Genomic DNA, 18,718 nt, shown 5'->3' on the forward strand with positions numbered 1-18,718 from the left:
CACACACACACACACACGATTCTTCGGGTTTATCCTTTCGAAATCAATTATCGCATCGACACAACAAAAGAAACACATTGCAAAGGTGAGTTTAAATCGAATTTCCATGAATAAGTTACACGGAACAGGATATTCTTCTGACCTGCCTATTACATATCGATCAGACCGGTAAATGCCTGAACACGAATACGCTTTCGGTAGCGGTTTGCCTTACAGTGTTATACCTTACAAACAAGTTCGTCGTTTGCATACACAGTCGCGTGTTGACTGTGAACGAAAATTCGAAGTTTCGTAAAATTGTCTAATTCAAGTTTTTGCATATTAAATATTAGGTCGTGAGTTCCTGTCGAAAATATTTTAACGAAAGTTCCGAGAAATTCTATAGCGGTGATATAATGGTCTCATCAAAGTAGAAAAAAAATATTGTGGAGCGAGAAAGCACTTTGCGTTTTTAAAAATCGAAGTTAAAGGTTTGTTCGAAGTGTTGATCTAAATTATAAAATTCGATACGAATTTATGAGATAATACTAAGATTCAAGTTTGAAGGAAATGTCGTGTATTTAACGTGCCGCCATTTTGATTGAACGTTCAGTTTCTTCACCTTACTGTAAGTTTTATTTTAGGTATTTTAGCGCGAAGTAGCGGTTAGAGTGAAAAATTCTGTAATTAAGTTGAACGGCGTGTGTCAGTGCTGTTGAAAAGTATTTGTCGATTACATTGTTCGTCAGGTTCCAATCGACAGGACCGAAAGCGGTTTCTTGGGTCGCTAATTGTATAGACTTAATGTAGGCCTAATGCAATCCGACGGCAACGTTGTGACGGATGAATTTCGTGTACAGGTACCGTGGCGTACCTTGCACAGGATTGCACTGATCAATTGATCGTGTGCTATTTTCAACGTAATGGCGATATTTTTACCGATTTTCTCGTCAATTTTATCTTATTTCTAATGAAAATTGCTGCCGTTGAATTTTTTTGCAACGTTGATGTGTACTATTGAAATTTAATTTTTGAAGAAGTAGAGATATTGTATTATTGTGCAGTTTATTATTTTACGATGTACACTATTCATTTTTGTTAGACAAAGTACCTACTGCATTACATTCTTTCAGAATAAGAGAATTATTAATACGAAGACAGATTTTTAATTAGTAATTTAGTGGATCACTCGACGTTGATTTTATTTTAGTCACACTCGACATTTAAAAATTTGTTTTTCAGTAAAAAGTATTTAGAAATTTCATAAATATCAGGTATCAGCAAAGTTTCAGTGCTACTTTCAATATAATTAGTGCAAAAAGTTGTTCACATTGCTTCCTATCAACCAACTGTCCTTTGAAGTACATTTCAAATGAAACACTTGAAATAATGGGAGTTATTGGAAAGAAAATATAAAAAAAATTCGGAGTGCAAAGGGTTATGTATGTATAAGATTTTGTAGTGGAGTAAAATGTACAAGTTATCCATCTTTATACGTCAAATATGTGAACGTAGTAGTAAGTTCAAAATGATATCAATAATATTTCCCCCTTTTTTTTAAATTCTAAACCACTACTTTTTGTTATATTAACTGTTACCAAAATTAGGTTTCACGTTACGATCCACTGCATACATGATAAATAAAAAATAATGGTACACATGGATTTATTGATTTTATACATTACATCGTACCACACTTAATACCTTAAATTTTACAATTATTTCAATCCTCCGTAGGGCAATCTGGGTATTTAAATGACCCAAGTGAAATTTCACTCCCTTATTTCTTCCAATGAAATTTTTATTTTTATCGAAAAAAGTTTGAAACATTTCACTTAACGAACAATTGCACAATGTAGCAGAGACTTCGACAAGCACTCCAAAAAAATTTCAGCTCTTTTGAAAGCATAAAACAGTAAAAAAATTAGACTTGAACACAAACTACCCAATTTGCCTACGGACGGTAAAACAAAGCACGTTGATTTACCCTATTCCTTTTTCTAACATTTTCTCGTTTCTTATCTTTGCAGACCGTGAAACTCGAAGAATGTCGAAAATTTGTTTTGCACTTCGAAAGAACAACGATGTACACGACTGTATGATACAAGGATAAGGAAACGACAGCCTTACTAAACAAGGTGGTGTCTCTCCGAGCACCACCCTCCTTCAAATTGTATCTCGGCCCTGGATTCAGGGGTCATAAATGTTTTACAAAGAAACCGTGGAAAATACAACCGTTGAGCTGGCTCCCCAACAGTCAACTGGTGTAAACACATTCGAGCATCCGGAACATCCGCAGGACGACAGTATGGAAACCGGGGACGAGGCAGTTTCCATCCGGATGGAAACAAACGCGTCCTCATCCTCGAATAACACGCTGAGTCCCCGCACACCGCCGAATTGCGCGCGGTGTCGCAATCATCGGCTGAAGATCGCTCTGAAAGGACACAAGAGGTATTGCAAGTTCCGTACTTGCACTTGCGAGAAGTGTAAGTTGACCGCCGATCGACAACGGGTTATGGCGAGGCAGACAGCTTTGAGGAGAGCTTTGGCGCAGGACGAAGTCAAAGTCAGAGCGGCGGAAGAGGTTAGTCCTTCTTTGTTCCTTAGGGGTAGTGCTTTATTGCGTCTGCGAGGATTTTTTTGCATTTTAGCCATTTTGCTGCGCTTTCTGCTACTTTTGCTATGCTGAGAGGGAATTCTAGGGAGTATTCGAAAATTTTAGATTTGTTGCTTTCATTAACCCTTTGCGGACGGTGGATTGTGTAATAATTAGGTCACCTCTTCAGTATTTTTTTTTAAATTAAATTATTAAAAATTACATTTTCTTCAGATATATATACATTATTTTTATTGTTTAAAAATGAGTTTATTGGTTGCTCTCATAGTGTTTTGTGAATGTAAATATGAGTCCATCGTTCTGAAAGAGTTAACCCCTTGCCTTTTAACAAGACACACTCGCGTTGCAGATTATAGCCAAGATGTGACCAAAGAAGAATTGCATTTTTATTAAATTTGTATTTTTGCTGTAAATTTAGTTTCAGTTTAAGACCGACGATTACCAAGTAGAAATTCTCTATATTTCCACTTTTGCTTTTACTTAACACTGTATTAAAACAGTGCATAGTCGAAGTTAACATGCATAATCATTAAAAAAATTGTAAGGCAAGGGGTTAGTGTACGGGTTAATATTAAATCTGTATTTCCTTTATCGTGCAAATAATTAAAATTTATATTCGTTTTTTACGATGTGATAAAAGATCCCATTTAAGTATAATTTAGATTTAAGTATAAGGAAAATTAAAAGATTTTTAATGTTAATTTATTGAAATATTCAATAATATTCAATAATAAGATTTTTAAGTCTGATATAATTAATTATAGTTCAATAAATTGATTGGAATTCAGTTTTATGACATACAGAAGCATTACTTCAATACATTTGAAATTGTACTAACTTTGCTCTTAAACAAGATACAATTTCTTTATAGTTCAATCATTAATACCTTAACTGTCTTTAATTCTTTCTTTTTCAATTCAATCTTATATCAACCCTATTCTATAGCAATTCGACAGATATCTAAATTTACTTGAAATATTTCCTCTACCATATTGAATAAAACAATAAAACGACAGTTACGACTTTTCTTTTCTCCAGCATATTTACCATCAATCGTCTCGTTTGAAAAAATGTTGACACCCGAGATCATTTCCCTCTAACCCAACCGTGCGGATAAGCCGTAATAGTCGGTGCGTGTTCACCAGATATAAATCGCTCGATTAAATCGCGGATCGTCGAAACGTTGATTTGTAATCGCAGATACGGTAATTGTTTCGAATAGAATCCTGCAGAGCTGTGATTATTTCGTATCTCACAGTGCTCTTAACGCTAGGGTTAGCCTGCTTATAATGCAACGTAAATTGCGACTATGTGTTTCCTGCGCGCCTTGCAGACGCGATAATTTCAAATAGACCGCCCTTATCTTGCACAGGCATTCGATCGTAATTGATCTTTTCCTAGCAGGTGGATCCACCACCATTCGGTGTCGAAGGTGATCGACTTTCCTCAGTTCCTCAGCCAGCCAGAAGTCTCGAGGGTAGTTACGATAGTAGCAGCGGTGATTCGCCTGTCAGCAGTCATGGCGGCAACGGCATGCACACAGGCCTCAGCGGTGGTGTCATCAGTATTCCTGCTTCCAGAAAATTACCCCCGTTGCACCCTCTCACTGGAACGACCGCGCATTTGCCGCAGTCGCAGAACGGTGAGTGATTGATAATCTGGTGGTGCTGCAATACTGAAATTCGACGAATTTTCTCTGGATGACGGAAAAGGGACTGAATCAAAGCTCTTTGCGCAACTCTGACCGAGATTTCCAGACCTTGTCTTATCAAATTTCTGTCGATACACTCGAACATGCAAATTTTCGCCTGAGAAAACTTACCACCTCGCTATATTTCTTCCACCGACTATACATACGATACGAGTGACCCGCTAACGTCAGAATTGGGCATACGTTTTGGCAACCAGATAAAATGAAAGGAACATTGTTTAGTCTAAACTCATTTCAAGGTATTGTAAACATCTGCTGATAATTCTGACCTGAGAAAGAAAGTTCGACTGAAATTCCATCGTAGCTTAACCCCTTGCCGTGTAACAGTCAAGATCTGATAAACACGGTTACATCGGTAACAAAAATTCATTTCAGTTGCAATTTTCGATTTAACTTGTAAAACTGAAGATTGCCAAATTTAGTTAATCTATGGTTAGCTTTTCTTACTTAATACAGTATTAAAACGGTAAATAGCCGACGTTATAGTCAGGAAAATAAATCATACGTCAAAGGGTTAGTGGACGTTTAAATCCCGATGAAATTGAATCTACGTGTAATTTTATTTCTAAATGATTAATCATGTATGCAAACTTTCGTAGATCGTTGCAAGGTGTTTCGTCTGCGTGTAAGAATATTTATGCGCTATTGAAACACGTCGATATCTTGTTAAGAAATAAATTTCACGATTGTGAAATTGCTATTAAATGTGCAATTTATAATATCTTCGATATTAACATTTTTTGTCAAAAGGTCGCACAAATTTGCAATTGTCGGATCTTCAATCGAGTTGTGTTTCGAATTTACCGGACCGCAAAGCATGAATTGTCATTGAAATTAAAAAAAAAAACGCTCGTCAATATGACGTCTACGCCATAGAATCACAGTGTAGGTAAGTTAATATGCATGCTCATCGTCCATTTACCTCAATGTACCGCGCTGTGATAAATATACATGTAACGTATACGCGTTGAAAATCAGGATTGCCTACCTGTTGCTTGCTCCGATTTCTAGTCACCCCTCTGCTTCACCTACGAACTTTGCCATTCCCTTCGTGGAGCAGCATCATCTTTCGTTGTCACGACATGGACGGGTAGTTTCGAGCTCGATACCGCTGCATTACGTAGTTTGTTCACGTTAGGAACAGGGTAGATAGAAATAATATTGCCTGCATGATACTTCTGTGATTTAGGTACTAAAGTAATGGACGTGATTTATGTATCAATGACAGTTTTCGAAACGATGTTTATTCACTTCATCTGATTGTCAAAGCGGGTCACTCGTATCGTATGTATAGTCGGTGGAAGAAATAAAAATTGACATGTTCGAGTGTATCGACAGAAATTTGGGAAGATTAGGTCTCGAAATCTCGGTGTATCTTAGCTTTGATTCAGTCTCGATTGAAACACTGTATCGATGATAATGGCTCGAAATCTCGGTCAGAGTTGCACGAAGTGTGCTTTAGCTTTGGTTCAGTTAAAATCGAAACACTGTAACAGTGATAATGGCTCGAAATTTCAGCGCTTTAGCTTTGATTCAGTTTTAATATGAAAACGTAAAATGCAATATGCGATTTTACGCTATATTTCTTCCACCGACTATACATTTTTATTTGTGCTGTACATACTCCCACTGTGGTCAACAGATCTGCACGTAATTTTGTTTATATGGGACTCTACACTAGTGCAAATCACATGTTACATATTTCTGTGAAATTATTAACCCTTTCACTGCTGTTGACGCCTGTAGGCGTTTTGAAAATTTTCTCGCACTGTGCCCTTCACGCCTACAGTGAAAATTTCTTTGCACCGTGCTGTTGGCGATTTTTCACACATTTTCACCTTAATTTAATCCTTAATTTTTGCGCATTTGCACTTCAATTTAATAAACTGACGAATTTAAAAATTTTGTTCAAAATTTAAAAACGCCGACACAAAAGATTTCGCAAGATTTCGCTTTAGAAAGGGTTAATATGTCACTCATCTAACCTGTACAAAAATATTTCAGTAGAAACAGAAGAATTATACGGTGAACATTAAGGCTGGCGTAAATATAACGCATTTATTTGTAAATGAGGTTTAATAATAGGTTGAGCTTGAATATTCGTGAATGTTCGAGGATTGTGTTTTGAATAATTATTTGTCATTAAAAAAAAATTACTCCGAGATGACAGCGTGATACGATTTAATTGATACAAAGAGCGGTGTTTAGAAACTTCGGATGGTGAAAAGGCGACATAGTAATCTTTCTAATTAGTTACTATTCCGGGGTATGAAATAAATCTGTAAGTCATTGTAGAGATTCAAAGAGGAAAAGCAGATTGAATTGATGATCTCTTACGTACGCTAATTACCGTGCAGCTACCGAGTTTCAAACGTATTTAGCATGTTCCGTTAGATTATGAGAATGATACGAGTTTCACCAGGCCTATAATTTCATTGCACGCACCCGTGTGGTTCTCTTCTTTTTATGTTTTTTTAAATTAAACAATTCAATGGCTAAGTTTATATCCACGTGGATAGAGCAGGAGGCGTTTGCCAATTTCTTGTTTGATTTATGCATTCCCGCCATGGTCGAAGCGATTTTTCAATTTTTTCACGGTATTTTTAAACAGTAACACGAATCACCACCGGCAAAAGCAACGAATTCGTAAGGTTTCTCCGTGAAAATTGCACGGAAATCAAAATAACGCGTTTCGTTTGAACGAGTTTTAATCGCGAATTATTTTGAAACGATTACAAATTCGAATTTTTTCACGCGTTTAGAAACGCATCGCCCATATCGCTTAAATTACTGCTAATTATTCCCTTACATTCAGTAATTGCTTAGCCGTTGCTTAATTTAATTTTTAATTTGATCTTCGAGATATTCACAGTTCTTATCTGACGATTCAAATTTCCTGCGAAATTTTCTATCTCGCGGACATGGCTGAATATGCAAAATAATGTATGAATTTCGTTTGCATTTTATTAACAGTGATCATATTTCTTTTCTTTTCCATCTAAATCACATTTAAACTAAATTCCATCGAGATACTCTGTTGCTCGCGGTTGAAGAGCAACAACCCTAATCGACACGCCTGGCAATGTATGCGAATATTCCGCTTGTACATCGAAATAGTCCGATAAAAAACTATCGCAACGTGTTCTCAAGTGTCGTTCGATCCGTAAGGACGAGACAGTTGGCTATTTCGACGTGAAATAATCGAGATAGACGAAAAAGTAACGATCGAGATATATTCACTCATCCGATTTGCTTGCTTTCACACGGCGAGAACAATTGAAAGCACTTTCCCCTATCTCTTTTCACATTAAAGATAAAACCGAGGAACTTTTAGCCTCGGTGTCTCCCATTAAAATTTATTCACAAAGTGACAGTTAGATTATCTGGAATTGAATGTAATGTAATGTTTGATTTACTTTCGTTCGGAAGCCACAACAGATACAATAATCGGAAACGGCTAATGAAGCAAAACTATAGGAGAAATTTATAATGGACCGATAAGGGGACCTCCCTTGACGCTAGAGTTCAAGACAAAGGCTGGTATTCAGTGAATTGAGCCAGTATACTATTATTTAACTCTGTACCCGTGTATATATATATACATATATGAGCCGTTATATCGTTTGCAATTACCGTACAAAATGTTATTTGAAGAAGAAGAAGAAGTTCGTTTAATGAAAGATCATTATTATATCCCGAGAACAATTCGAGCCAGTGTTCTCCAGTTGCTGGAATCATCGAGTGTCTCTCGTACTGATTACCTTTAACGCTTTCGCGGCTTACAATTTCGGTTGGCATCCCCTCGATATTTAACGACGAAAGACATAAAACGGACCTCCTGATGGAAGAACATTTTCTCTCTTTGGATTATAATAGGATTATAAAAGTGGAATTCAGGAGTGTGTAATAATCGGTGGTGTATTATAGCCTGTACAAATTGTATAGGAAGTTTCAATGAAGAAAAAAAAGAAAAAAGGTTGAAAGAAGAACGCACACACAGATACACACAAGTGTGGAGCCATGTCGATTCGCGACGGTAGTAGAAAATTCGAATCGCTTACGATCCCGGAATCGTACTTCATGGATTCGGTTCGACCGGTGGCTCTAATTTGAACGAAAGCCTCGAGAACGCCGGGTATAACCGAACGAACGTACTTATAACGTCGTTCACAGTGATCCCAACGAAATTCAAGCCACTCTTTCACTTGACAACCCGACCGAATGTTAACCCTGGTTTTACGAGCGCCACCATTGGTCGGCGAGCCGTTCGAAGCCGGCTAATATAATACGAACTTATAACCAAAGCCGAAACCTGGGAGCTCGCCTCTTGCTCTTTTACGATCTGGCTCGTTTTTAAAAGTTATCGTTATTTTGCTCGCTTTTGGATGAAATAGTTTGTTCACGGACGTAAATGGTTCGAAGGAGGCTGAAGTCTGGCAGCGCGCGGGGCTAACCACACTAAACTTGAATTGACGCACACCGGTCGTGTCGTGTCTTCTGTCCCCTTTCTTTCCCTCTCTTTCTTTGTATAGGCGGGACATGGTTCCCTAACAATTTCTCGCCGGAATAGCGCATAGACACGATGCTAAAATTTTTTACGAGTTAGAAACAACGGTAACAACCATCCACTCGTCGCTGAATCATTCCCTTTAATTGTTGCGCGCGCTCTTTCATTCGCGAATCGCGTTCGTTGGAGAAACCCACTGCACAGATTTTTCACGCGTGATACAGGTATATTTATATGGAGTAGAGTCTCAATAGTTTTAATTGAACTTGAATACACGTGCAATATTACATTGTCAAGATGTTTGTATGATTTTATTGCAGGATTTATGAATTCCTGTGGATCCTAAAAAAATGTGATTTTTTTATTTTATTTAAGTTCAAAGCTCTTCATGCTCCTTGCCTGTTTTACGTCGATAGAAATGACTACGATACGACACAATCGATTCGCTTGTTTAACACTAGAAAAACCGACCGGGTCAAAAATGACCCATTAGCAACATTCCTAAAAAAGAAATAAGTGTTCGATACTGATAAGTATTATTATTTCCAACTTTCTGACTTTCTCTTCTTTGTACATGCTTCTATTTGCATCGACACGAATCTACTTTTTCAATCATGTTTCAAGTCACGCAAAACTTCACTTTCGAAAAGCTCCTGATGGGCAATCTTGATCGGAGTGTCCTGAAAGAAAAAAAAAAAAAAGAAAACACTTATATTTACTTGGAAATTATCGTAGACGTATCATAAATGAAAAAGGTATCGTTTTATTGCCTCTGGCTACCAACTCGTTAATCTCTGCTGTTACACGCATCTTCGCGAGATACAGCATAAACATTCTAACAGGCATAACAAGGGGGTTATATGAAATGCTGTGAAACTACATCGATAAAAGGTTCACGATGATTTCGGCACGTTTGATCATTGTTAATAATGAAATTTCTCAAAGGTTCCTGTCGTTCAGCCAGGCAGAGAGAGTCCTTTCGTCGGGGACGGTCGATCCAAACGGTTTACGAGTGCTGTTAACATGAACAGCCATAAACCAGTTAATTGATTTATAACCCGAGCGCGTTTCCACCGATCCGCGATGATGAAATTAACAGTGAGAAAAGAGGAGCGTGTCATCGTTGGTAATGGAAAAGTGGCATAGAATACCGGCGGATACCGTGGAAAGTCTGGTGGAAATGAACGGAAGTGAACGGAATCGTTTGGTACAGTTAGAGAGAAGAGGGGTGATTATAACGAGTAATATAGAGGTGTAAAGTTGATTTTCAGGAGCTTACACTCCGAGGTATTAAGCGTAGACTTTTAATAACGTGTTTTTCGTTATTCACCTAGCTTACGTGTATTACCAGACATTGCGCCCTAACCATTTTGTATCCCTTGCGAGGCCGCGTGACTTTGCCATCTGACGCGTCGCATTTACAACTGCTCGTTCTCATAACCACATTTCCTTTTTCTGCTTTTTTATTAGAATCATTTTTTCTTTTCTTTTTTTTTTTTCTTTTCTCCTGCTAACCGGATATCCGAGTAACTACTCTCGAAATAGTTGTTGTGAGTCGAAATCCGAGTATTTATCGAGTATCCGAATTCGGGGTTTCTTTGTTAAGCTACTCGAAGCTTTTGTTATTTGGATTTAGATCGAAGGAAGTAAGTTCAGGTAAATGGTCAAGATTAGAGAGCTCTTACTCGTTATAATCCGAACTTTGTGTCGAAATCCGAGTACTCGAGTATCCTAATTTGGATCCGAGTAAGCATTCGAGAAAGCTAATTCGGATTTTCTTTGTTAATTGCTCAGATACGAAGCTTTTCTTATCTGCATTTAGATTAACTGTGCTGCTGGCGCCCTTTGGCAGACTTTCACTGTAATTTAATCCTTCATTTTTCACCTTTGCGCGCTCAATTTAATTTAAAAGAAATTTTAAAACCATGCGGTCTAAGCAAAAGATTTCGCGACCGCGATTCAACCGTCGCGACGTATTAAATTACATATTAAAATCTGGCACAGCGAAAGGATTAAAGAAAGCAAGTTTAGGTAAAGGATTGAAATTAAAGAATGCGAAAATGTATATTAATATTTTCCGTTTCTACGCGTATTCGCTGTGTTTTTGCACACGCACGCACACGACTCGTGCATCTGTCACACAAAAGACACAAGTTATCTTTACCCTATGTGTACCTAATTTTACAGGGGACTGACACCTACATTTAGTATCCTCATCACGAGGGTAATACGAATGTATCCAGGTACTCGAATGCAAATCACGCGAGTACCTGGATACTCGGGTCTAAATTGAGTAGCTATCCGAGTATACTCAGATACTCAAGATTCGGACATTCGTAATTTTCCCCTGTTTTAACCCTTTCGTGACCACTGGCACGCATATGTCCCACTTGGGCACTCAAGCAAACATTGATTTCCAATTTATGATCCATTACGGGCACGATGTTTGGTAGATAAATAAGAAATCCTTCAAAAAAAAAAAAAGAACAGTAATTATTTTAGATACATATTTCACTTGTTAAACATTTCAAATAAACGTAAGTGTTTGGTATTCCCTAAACAAGGGAATTGGTTTTGGGTATATCTCACACCAATCGCGAAACACGTTTGAAAGGGAGCGGTGAGGTGAACTTATATACTTCTCCATGATAATGATTTGCAAGCAGGATAAGTCTTTGTTACGTGTAATTAGTAGTTACATGCATCCAGACGTTTACTATAAAGGACACGAGGAAGGAAGAAGTTAAGGGACGTACCAAAGGAATTATAATTATATGAACATAATGGGCAGCTGGGTATGGTTTTTAACGTACACCAGGCGTTTGATTGGTTGTAAAGATTGATGTTCCTCGTACGAGATCTACTTGGTCACTTGGCAAGAAATATTAATTCGGATAATACACAACTTACACACAAAGGTAACATCTGCGATAACGGAACAGATTTAATACTTCTTCCTTCCTTTTCTTTCTTTTTTTATTACTTCCTTCTCAGCCTAACAGGCTTTCTTTCTTCTTTTACTGCGGGACAAGTTTTATCGCTGGATGTAATATGTGCGCGATATTTAACTCGGAATCGAAGAACGAGAAATGGTTAGGCGAATATCAGAAAATAATACATAATCTCGTCTCTATTTCTAAGGTCTGTGTTTAAGCTTCGAGTATATCATCGTTCTTGGAACTTGATAATTGAAGGAGAACGGTTTTGCGGTTTCCCTAAAGAGACTTTCCACCGTTTCGTAGTTAATCTCTTGAAAGTTTTACGACTTTATTGGGTCTCTCTCGCGGCTTGTACAGTTAGAGAGGAGACCTTCTCGAAATTCTAACTCGTAAATCTCCGACTCTCGGACCCCGGGTCGGCCTTTTTTCTTTCTTCTTTTTCGGCTACCGCAATCGATGACGTCCGCACTGATAGGTAGTCCACTTACAGAATCTCATCAACAGCCCTTTTATAGACCCTTCACGCGCTGGACTAAACGCTCCAGGGATAACTTCTCTTGTTACACGAAACGGTTTTGGTGCAGAGTTTTCAGGGGTCGCGTGGCACTGTAGGGTGGCCTTTACGACTTTCTTGGGTTACCGTTTCGGCATTTGGTGCCAGTGCTTTGTTCGAGGGGTAGGTCAGGACGTGGAAATTCATCCTGAATATCTTGACCTTCTTGTTTCATTTATCGCCGAGGTCCGTGTTGGTTTTTTGCCACGCGTGTGTCTGTGATGCCACTTCTTAGGGATGGTTTAATTTGTCAACGAATGCTTCTCTCACGTTGTTCTTTTTTTTCTGTGACGCTGGAGTTTATTTTCATGATGTAAAGAAAAAACTGTTCTATTTTAACGTGTCCTTAGGAAAGAATATTGGTATTGTTGTTTATTATTTTAGTATTCTGTGTATTGTTGCGTTAGTTGGATTAGAAAGGATCACTTTAAAATTGGAAATTATTCTTATTGTGTGAATGTAAAAGAGTTCAGTTTTATTACGAATTTAATAGAAATTCCATTTATAAGTGTTGGGTTTCGTGTTTCTGTTCGAATTGCAAGGGAAATGCGTGTGTTTTGTAGAAACTAATTGTTTCGATAAATAAATTAAGAAGATGTTATTATTTTAATAATTATTTAGATAAGATTGAGGTAGTATGAATGTCTGCATCTCATTAGAGCCAATTTTGTATGCAATTATTTCTTTAAATTTAAATTTAAGTAACCCTTTCACTTTAAATTTCCTGAATTCACTTGGAGCTTTATTTTAAATAATTACTTTTTCAATATACAGGGTGGATCATGTAAAACAGGCCATCAATTATCTTCTCTAGCTATGGTGGTGTGAGAAAATTTTTATACTCAACATAAATGGTTTCAAAGGGTGAATACGATGGGAGACAAATTCTTTTTTATTTTGTTCAAGTCCATTTATGTTTCTTTACATGAATGTACCTATACATTTTTCCCTACTGTATATATACTGCAGCAGCCATTGATTTGAAACTTTCTTTCATTTCTTGCCATTTCTTTTATAAAACAATTTTCCCTCCATTTTATTCACCCTTCGGAACCATTTAAATCACGTCTAAGAAGATAATCAAGTGATCTGTTTTACCTAACCCACCATTATTTCAATAATTAATTTACAAAGACCTTCTTAAATTTATAAAACTATTTCCTTCATTTTTTCATTCCTTGAGATCCAATATTATTATCGCAAGGTAATCAAATACCCCTGATGATTACTCCATAAATTCTATATTTACCTGGCTCGAATTCAGTACCTACCTATCTGCGCGTACAATTCCAACTTCTTCGATTATAGAAGCACTCGTTAACGGTTAAAACAATGAAACAAAATATCTCAGCGCACTCATTACAAAAGTAAAAGATACATGCAAGGTTTACGGCTTCATCGTACAAACACTATTAACAGGCAATAAGTTCGCGATTGGTTCGGGGTGGATAATGACTGCGCCTCCCCCTCTTGTATCACGCAAGAACGAACACTGCCGCGGAGGATATATAGTGGAAGAGTATAAGCAGAATGCAATTTGCGATTAACACTTCTGTAACGCGATCAGCTTGCGTTACACACTGCGTCGACCTCTGTGCAACGAATCAGCAGGGTCCGCAACATTTACGACTATCGAACGTGAGCGCGAGCGCGCGCTAGCTTTTTCTGATAAAATCACTACTGGACTATCTGTATGTAGAATATAGGGTACAGTTTGATAGTCGACGTTTAACACACACTGTTTATTTGCTCAGAATGAAATTCTAATTAGCAACGAATTCGAAGATTTTAATTACGGTGGAATTTCTGTTAACTCCAGTTCTCCCTCTGTCTTTTATCCGGACGCGAATTAGTTTGCGTGCGTGTGTGTCTGCGTGTACAATTATCGGGAATAAAATAGGGTAATTATGCGCGTAAGTATATTCTAGAGAACGCGTAATTACAGATATTGGTAAGCGAAAGCATGTCATTGGAGGGATAATTGCAGGATCCATGGAGAAACTACTGAAACGATGCTAATTTATGAATTTCGAATTAGAGCGCAATTAACATCGTGTTCTTTATGTGATAAGAAAAATTCACAGTGATACAGCGATGCAATTCTTGTAATCGTACGTATATTTAGGAATACTCTGTTGTTTAAATTTCATTCACTATTTTGCTCCAACAAGTTCACGTTCACTGAGTTATACGACTTTTCGGGATGAATTTTTTAATTAGCAGCTCATTATCGACAGTTATTGGTAATAAATAGCTCTGTGTTATCGCAAGTATTTCCCCTCTTGCTGCTCGTTCGGTGCATATAAACCAGGATGACGTGAGAACGTTACAAGTTTCAATCGTTGCACGAAAGGATTGACTGCTGGCGAAATCTCGATAATACAGCGCACGTCACGTCCTCGCTGTGGCTGTTTTGTTGTCATTTCGTGCTTGCCCCGATTAAAATATCGATTCGGACTAATCGGACTTAGTCTGGTTAACGTACGAAGTACAAAGCATCGATCGGTTAAAAAGTAGTAGGTTTTGCTAATGGGGGGAAAAGAAAAACTCTCGTATAATCTGTGAACGTGGGTAAACTGAAAGAAGAGATTGCCTACTTGCGAGGAAAAGCTGAAGTCGTCGGTGACTTTTTACGTTACTTCGATTTTCAGTCTAGTTAATTTCTCTCTGATACGTTGTTTATCCGTAATAACGTTTATTTTCCGACTACTTGAAATTAATCTTCCGCTGCAGACAAGTCTGCCGGTGTATAGAACGTGATGAACTCACATACAATGAAGTTTTATTTGAAATTATATATTATTACCAGAGATAACATCTGGGCGAGAAATTGTATCGGGGCCATTTAATATTCATGCACGGTATACTGTGTAATTCTACCTATATATAATTTGCTACTATTGGAAATGTGACCACAACAAGAATTAAAATATTACTGGAGCTCGCGATGAATTGTGACATGTGTCCCGGATAAGCGATTTGTCAAATAGTCGGTTCGTTCGTTTCGACCTTTTTCGAAGTATCCGAATTAAATTCGAGAACAGCGTCTGGATTGTTTCTGTCGTTTAGATACGTCGCATTCTTTCCCCCTAGTCGCCCAAGAAAGTTGCCCTCCGTGCGGAAGCGCGCATTTGTCTCAATGCACTTCATTAGTCGGCCGCGACTGGCGAGGCTATAGTCTGAGCCGAATATATTGGCCGGTCAAGGTCACATCTCCTCCGCCGCTTTTCGGTTCCATTCTTACCGTTTGGCGGTTAACAGTCGCCCTGTGGAACCCTTCTGTTCCACCCTTAACTTTTTCATGGATGATAGGCGCAAATTATTGGTGCAGACTATAGGCTCGCATAGGCGCCGGGCGAAAATAATCGACCGGGTCGAAGGAAGATGAAATTTATTATTTAGCGAACTGTGCACACTGTTGAATTATTAATCGGTATAATCAGGACACGAGAAAAGTGAGCTGACGATTTCGATTGACTATCATTCAAGCGAGACTCGGTTCCACTTGACATCGAATCACTCTGTCCGCGAAGGGTCAACATGTTCACTGCCACGGGCGCAGCGTATGCGGTCCAGAATGCGGACAGTGTGTGTTGGTCGGTTGCATCAAACGTCAATGCCGACTACTACTGTGAATCCTCCGTTGAACGCGGTGGCGGCGCGTGTGTGCGTACCTGGCTCGGACTAGGAATCGGGGGCACGCGGCATGCCCCTTGTCGATTTTCAGGTGGCAGTGGACGTGTTAAATTACGCTTGTATGGTGTGGTACACACACGCACGCGCGTCCATTCATAGAATTATGTAGGCTTGAATAGATATAGCGAGAGTGAGCAAGATACTGCGTATGTTACAATGAATCTACTAATGACGAAAACTTCAATTTCTATCATCGTCATCCTATCTTTATGGAAATAGTATCAGTGGATACGTGAAGTTCTCCCAATGAAAATGAGTTGTAACACGACATAAATCGGACTAAATTTAACAGTTTTAAATCAGCTTTCAAAATTGCCATACATCTCGTTTTTGCCATACAATATATTCAAATCGATCGCTAGTAAAATTGATCCAATTTATGTCGTGTTTAGACTCATTTTCATCAGAAAAATCTCACAAATCCGTTGGTTTTATTTTCACAAAGACAAGACGAAAATGAGAAAATTTGAAATTCGACGATTCCTTGTAACGCAGGTGGTATTCCTTTCAAATATCGCACCTTGACCGTCGTTGCTTGACTACGTCTGTCTCTATAAAACATATTGCTAAGAGAAAGACAGATGAGAAAGGTGTACCTTCGTAAGATATGAAACGAGGAGAGCACAGTTTCGCTAGTAGTAAAACAAAGATCGCGTTGCAAAAACAGGTACGCCTATACGCCTACAACGTTGACCTGTTGAACCACTACGTATACAGTTCTCGCTTTCGAGAGTTCGCAAGTGTGAAAAGCGGCGGAGAAGGCGTCACGTGACCGGCCGATATATTTGGTCGCGACTATAGCTACCGGTGCGTAAGGGGCGGGCTTAAGAGGTAAATCGGTGGGGGGTGACTGTATACGTTTAGATTATCACAATCTCCACTGCATTGGGTATCGATTTTCGCAGATAACACAGCTGTGCTCTTGCGTGACAGACTGTTTTATGAATGAAGATCAGATTTATTTAAATATTACAATATTTTCCCAGGAAAAGCTCGAGTGTATATAACAATTGTTTCAACAGTGCTTGAGGATTAAAGGATCATTTCTGATCTGGTGTAAAATTCTAACAACATTTTCCGTAAAAATGTATCATGGAAAATTGCAGACTAGTTATGTTTCGTTAATTGAATGCAGCGACTCTGTCAAAACCGAATAAGTAATCCGGTTTACCTTTGCACTATGCGTACATCTACTTACATGTCGGAGTATTACTTTTCCGAGGGAAAAAAATGAAGAGCGACAGCCACGAGCAAAGGTGACATGTCTTACACAATGAAATGGCACTCTTTGCTTAATGCTTTGATGTTTTCTGCAAAAAAAGAGGCCAAAGCGTTTATCGCTATTATCGTCCAATATACTTTTCTAAAATATTACTTAAAGTTTGGCCTATTACGTATGTGAACTTTACGTGTCTCTACATAATGGTTTCGCTGCATTCTGCTGTGTCAGTTATAGAAAATCTGATTGTCACACGATAACTTCGAACTATAAGAAGAGACATGTTAGTTTTCTTACAATTTTAAGCCTACAAAAAAATGATCAGTGTTGAAAGGAGTACAGGGAGTTTCGGAATAGGGTTGAGAATTGGCTACGTTTTAACGTACCGCTTTAAAATTGAACTTCTCTCACTGGGAGGAAATCTTTCCATATGAAGGAAGTTTTATTTACACGTTTAAAGATTTATGAAATTCTCAATTTCCGGTGAAACCGTAAAATCACAATAGCGTATTTACCTCGACCACCCCCAAGTAACTCACGAAATATCACGCTAACTGTTAAATTTGGTACAGGTAAATCTCAATACATCTGTATTGAAAATTCAGCACCCTTTCAAATTTTAACACAAAAATAAACATTTTATTTAAAAAATTGAAGATCACCTTCATTTGCTCTAAATAAATAGCTTATTAAAAAAAAAGATAGTTTTATCTTCATCTCTTTTAATATCGTGAAACTTTTACGTAAAACTCGGAAAGGAAGAGTTTCTGGATCTACGTTTATACGACCTTTTTGCATCTGCAGGAAGAGTAGAATACAATACCAAAGTTTGGTCACTTATTTTGGGCGTCACCCGGTATATTATTTTCGGCGTTCAAAGAGTTACTCGAAGTATTGAAATTTCATTATTTATAAAAAATTACTTTGTTAATTCGCGATAAATACAGCTCTCTGTACTTCACGCTACACGTTACATCGATCCTCGAACGGATAGAAATCAGGATTACCAAGAAATGATTATGTTGCAAGAAACTTTCGCGATCCCGATACGTCCGTGCCTGTAAGTATTAATCAGAGCTATGCGTTTAATCGCAGATACCACGTGTAACGATTGTGCGTGTTAACATTGTCATTTTCAGTTTGAAGTAGCGCGCTCGCTTGAAACGTACTGCATTACCGTAGCAATCACTTAGCTTTTATTATTATCGCGTTGCTTACCTTTCGCGGCACTGTTCCTCGGGTTTGATGCCAGAGAGAAGTCTGGCGAGCGTGGTAACGATAGAAACGGCAATTTCACAAACGTAACATCGTAGAAATTAGAAAGTCACTCTGTAAACGTAAGAACTATGTGGAAAAGTAATTCCAGTTAATGTCAGATATAAATCATCGAATACAACAGTTTGCTTGCAAGAACTTCAATTTACGATAGTTCGACGTTCGAAATCTTGCGATACGCGTGCATATAAATCGAAATTATCGTTGACGTGTTACTTC

General features: G+C 38.1%; 1 protein-coding gene across 2 annotated transcripts in view; it reads left to right on the top strand.

Annotated features, from left to right (window-relative positions):
• The window catches only part of LOC108575387 (protein doublesex), a 143,073-nt gene that overhangs the window by 5,586 nt on the left and 118,769 nt on the right, over positions 1 to 18,718 (top strand). Inside the window, exons 2-3 of one of the 2 annotated variants that reach the window (XM_017938163.1) lie at positions 2,010 to 2,566; positions 4,001 to 4,241. In XM_017938163.1, the coding sequence (XP_017793652.1) occupies positions 2,183 to 2,566; positions 4,001 to 4,241 (625 nt within the window). In that variant the 5' untranslated portion in view covers positions 2,010 to 2,182. The remainder of the gene's footprint in view (positions 1 to 2,009; positions 2,567 to 4,000; positions 4,242 to 18,718) is intronic. The other variant, XM_017938164.1, reaches the window with a different exon arrangement.

This window comes from Habropoda laboriosa, unplaced genomic scaffold (assembly GCF_001263275.1).
Source record: "Habropoda laboriosa isolate 0110345459 unplaced genomic scaffold, ASM126327v1 scaffold143, whole genome shotgun sequence".
Classification (NCBI taxonomy): Eukaryota; Metazoa; Arthropoda; class Insecta; order Hymenoptera; family Apidae; genus Habropoda; species Habropoda laboriosa.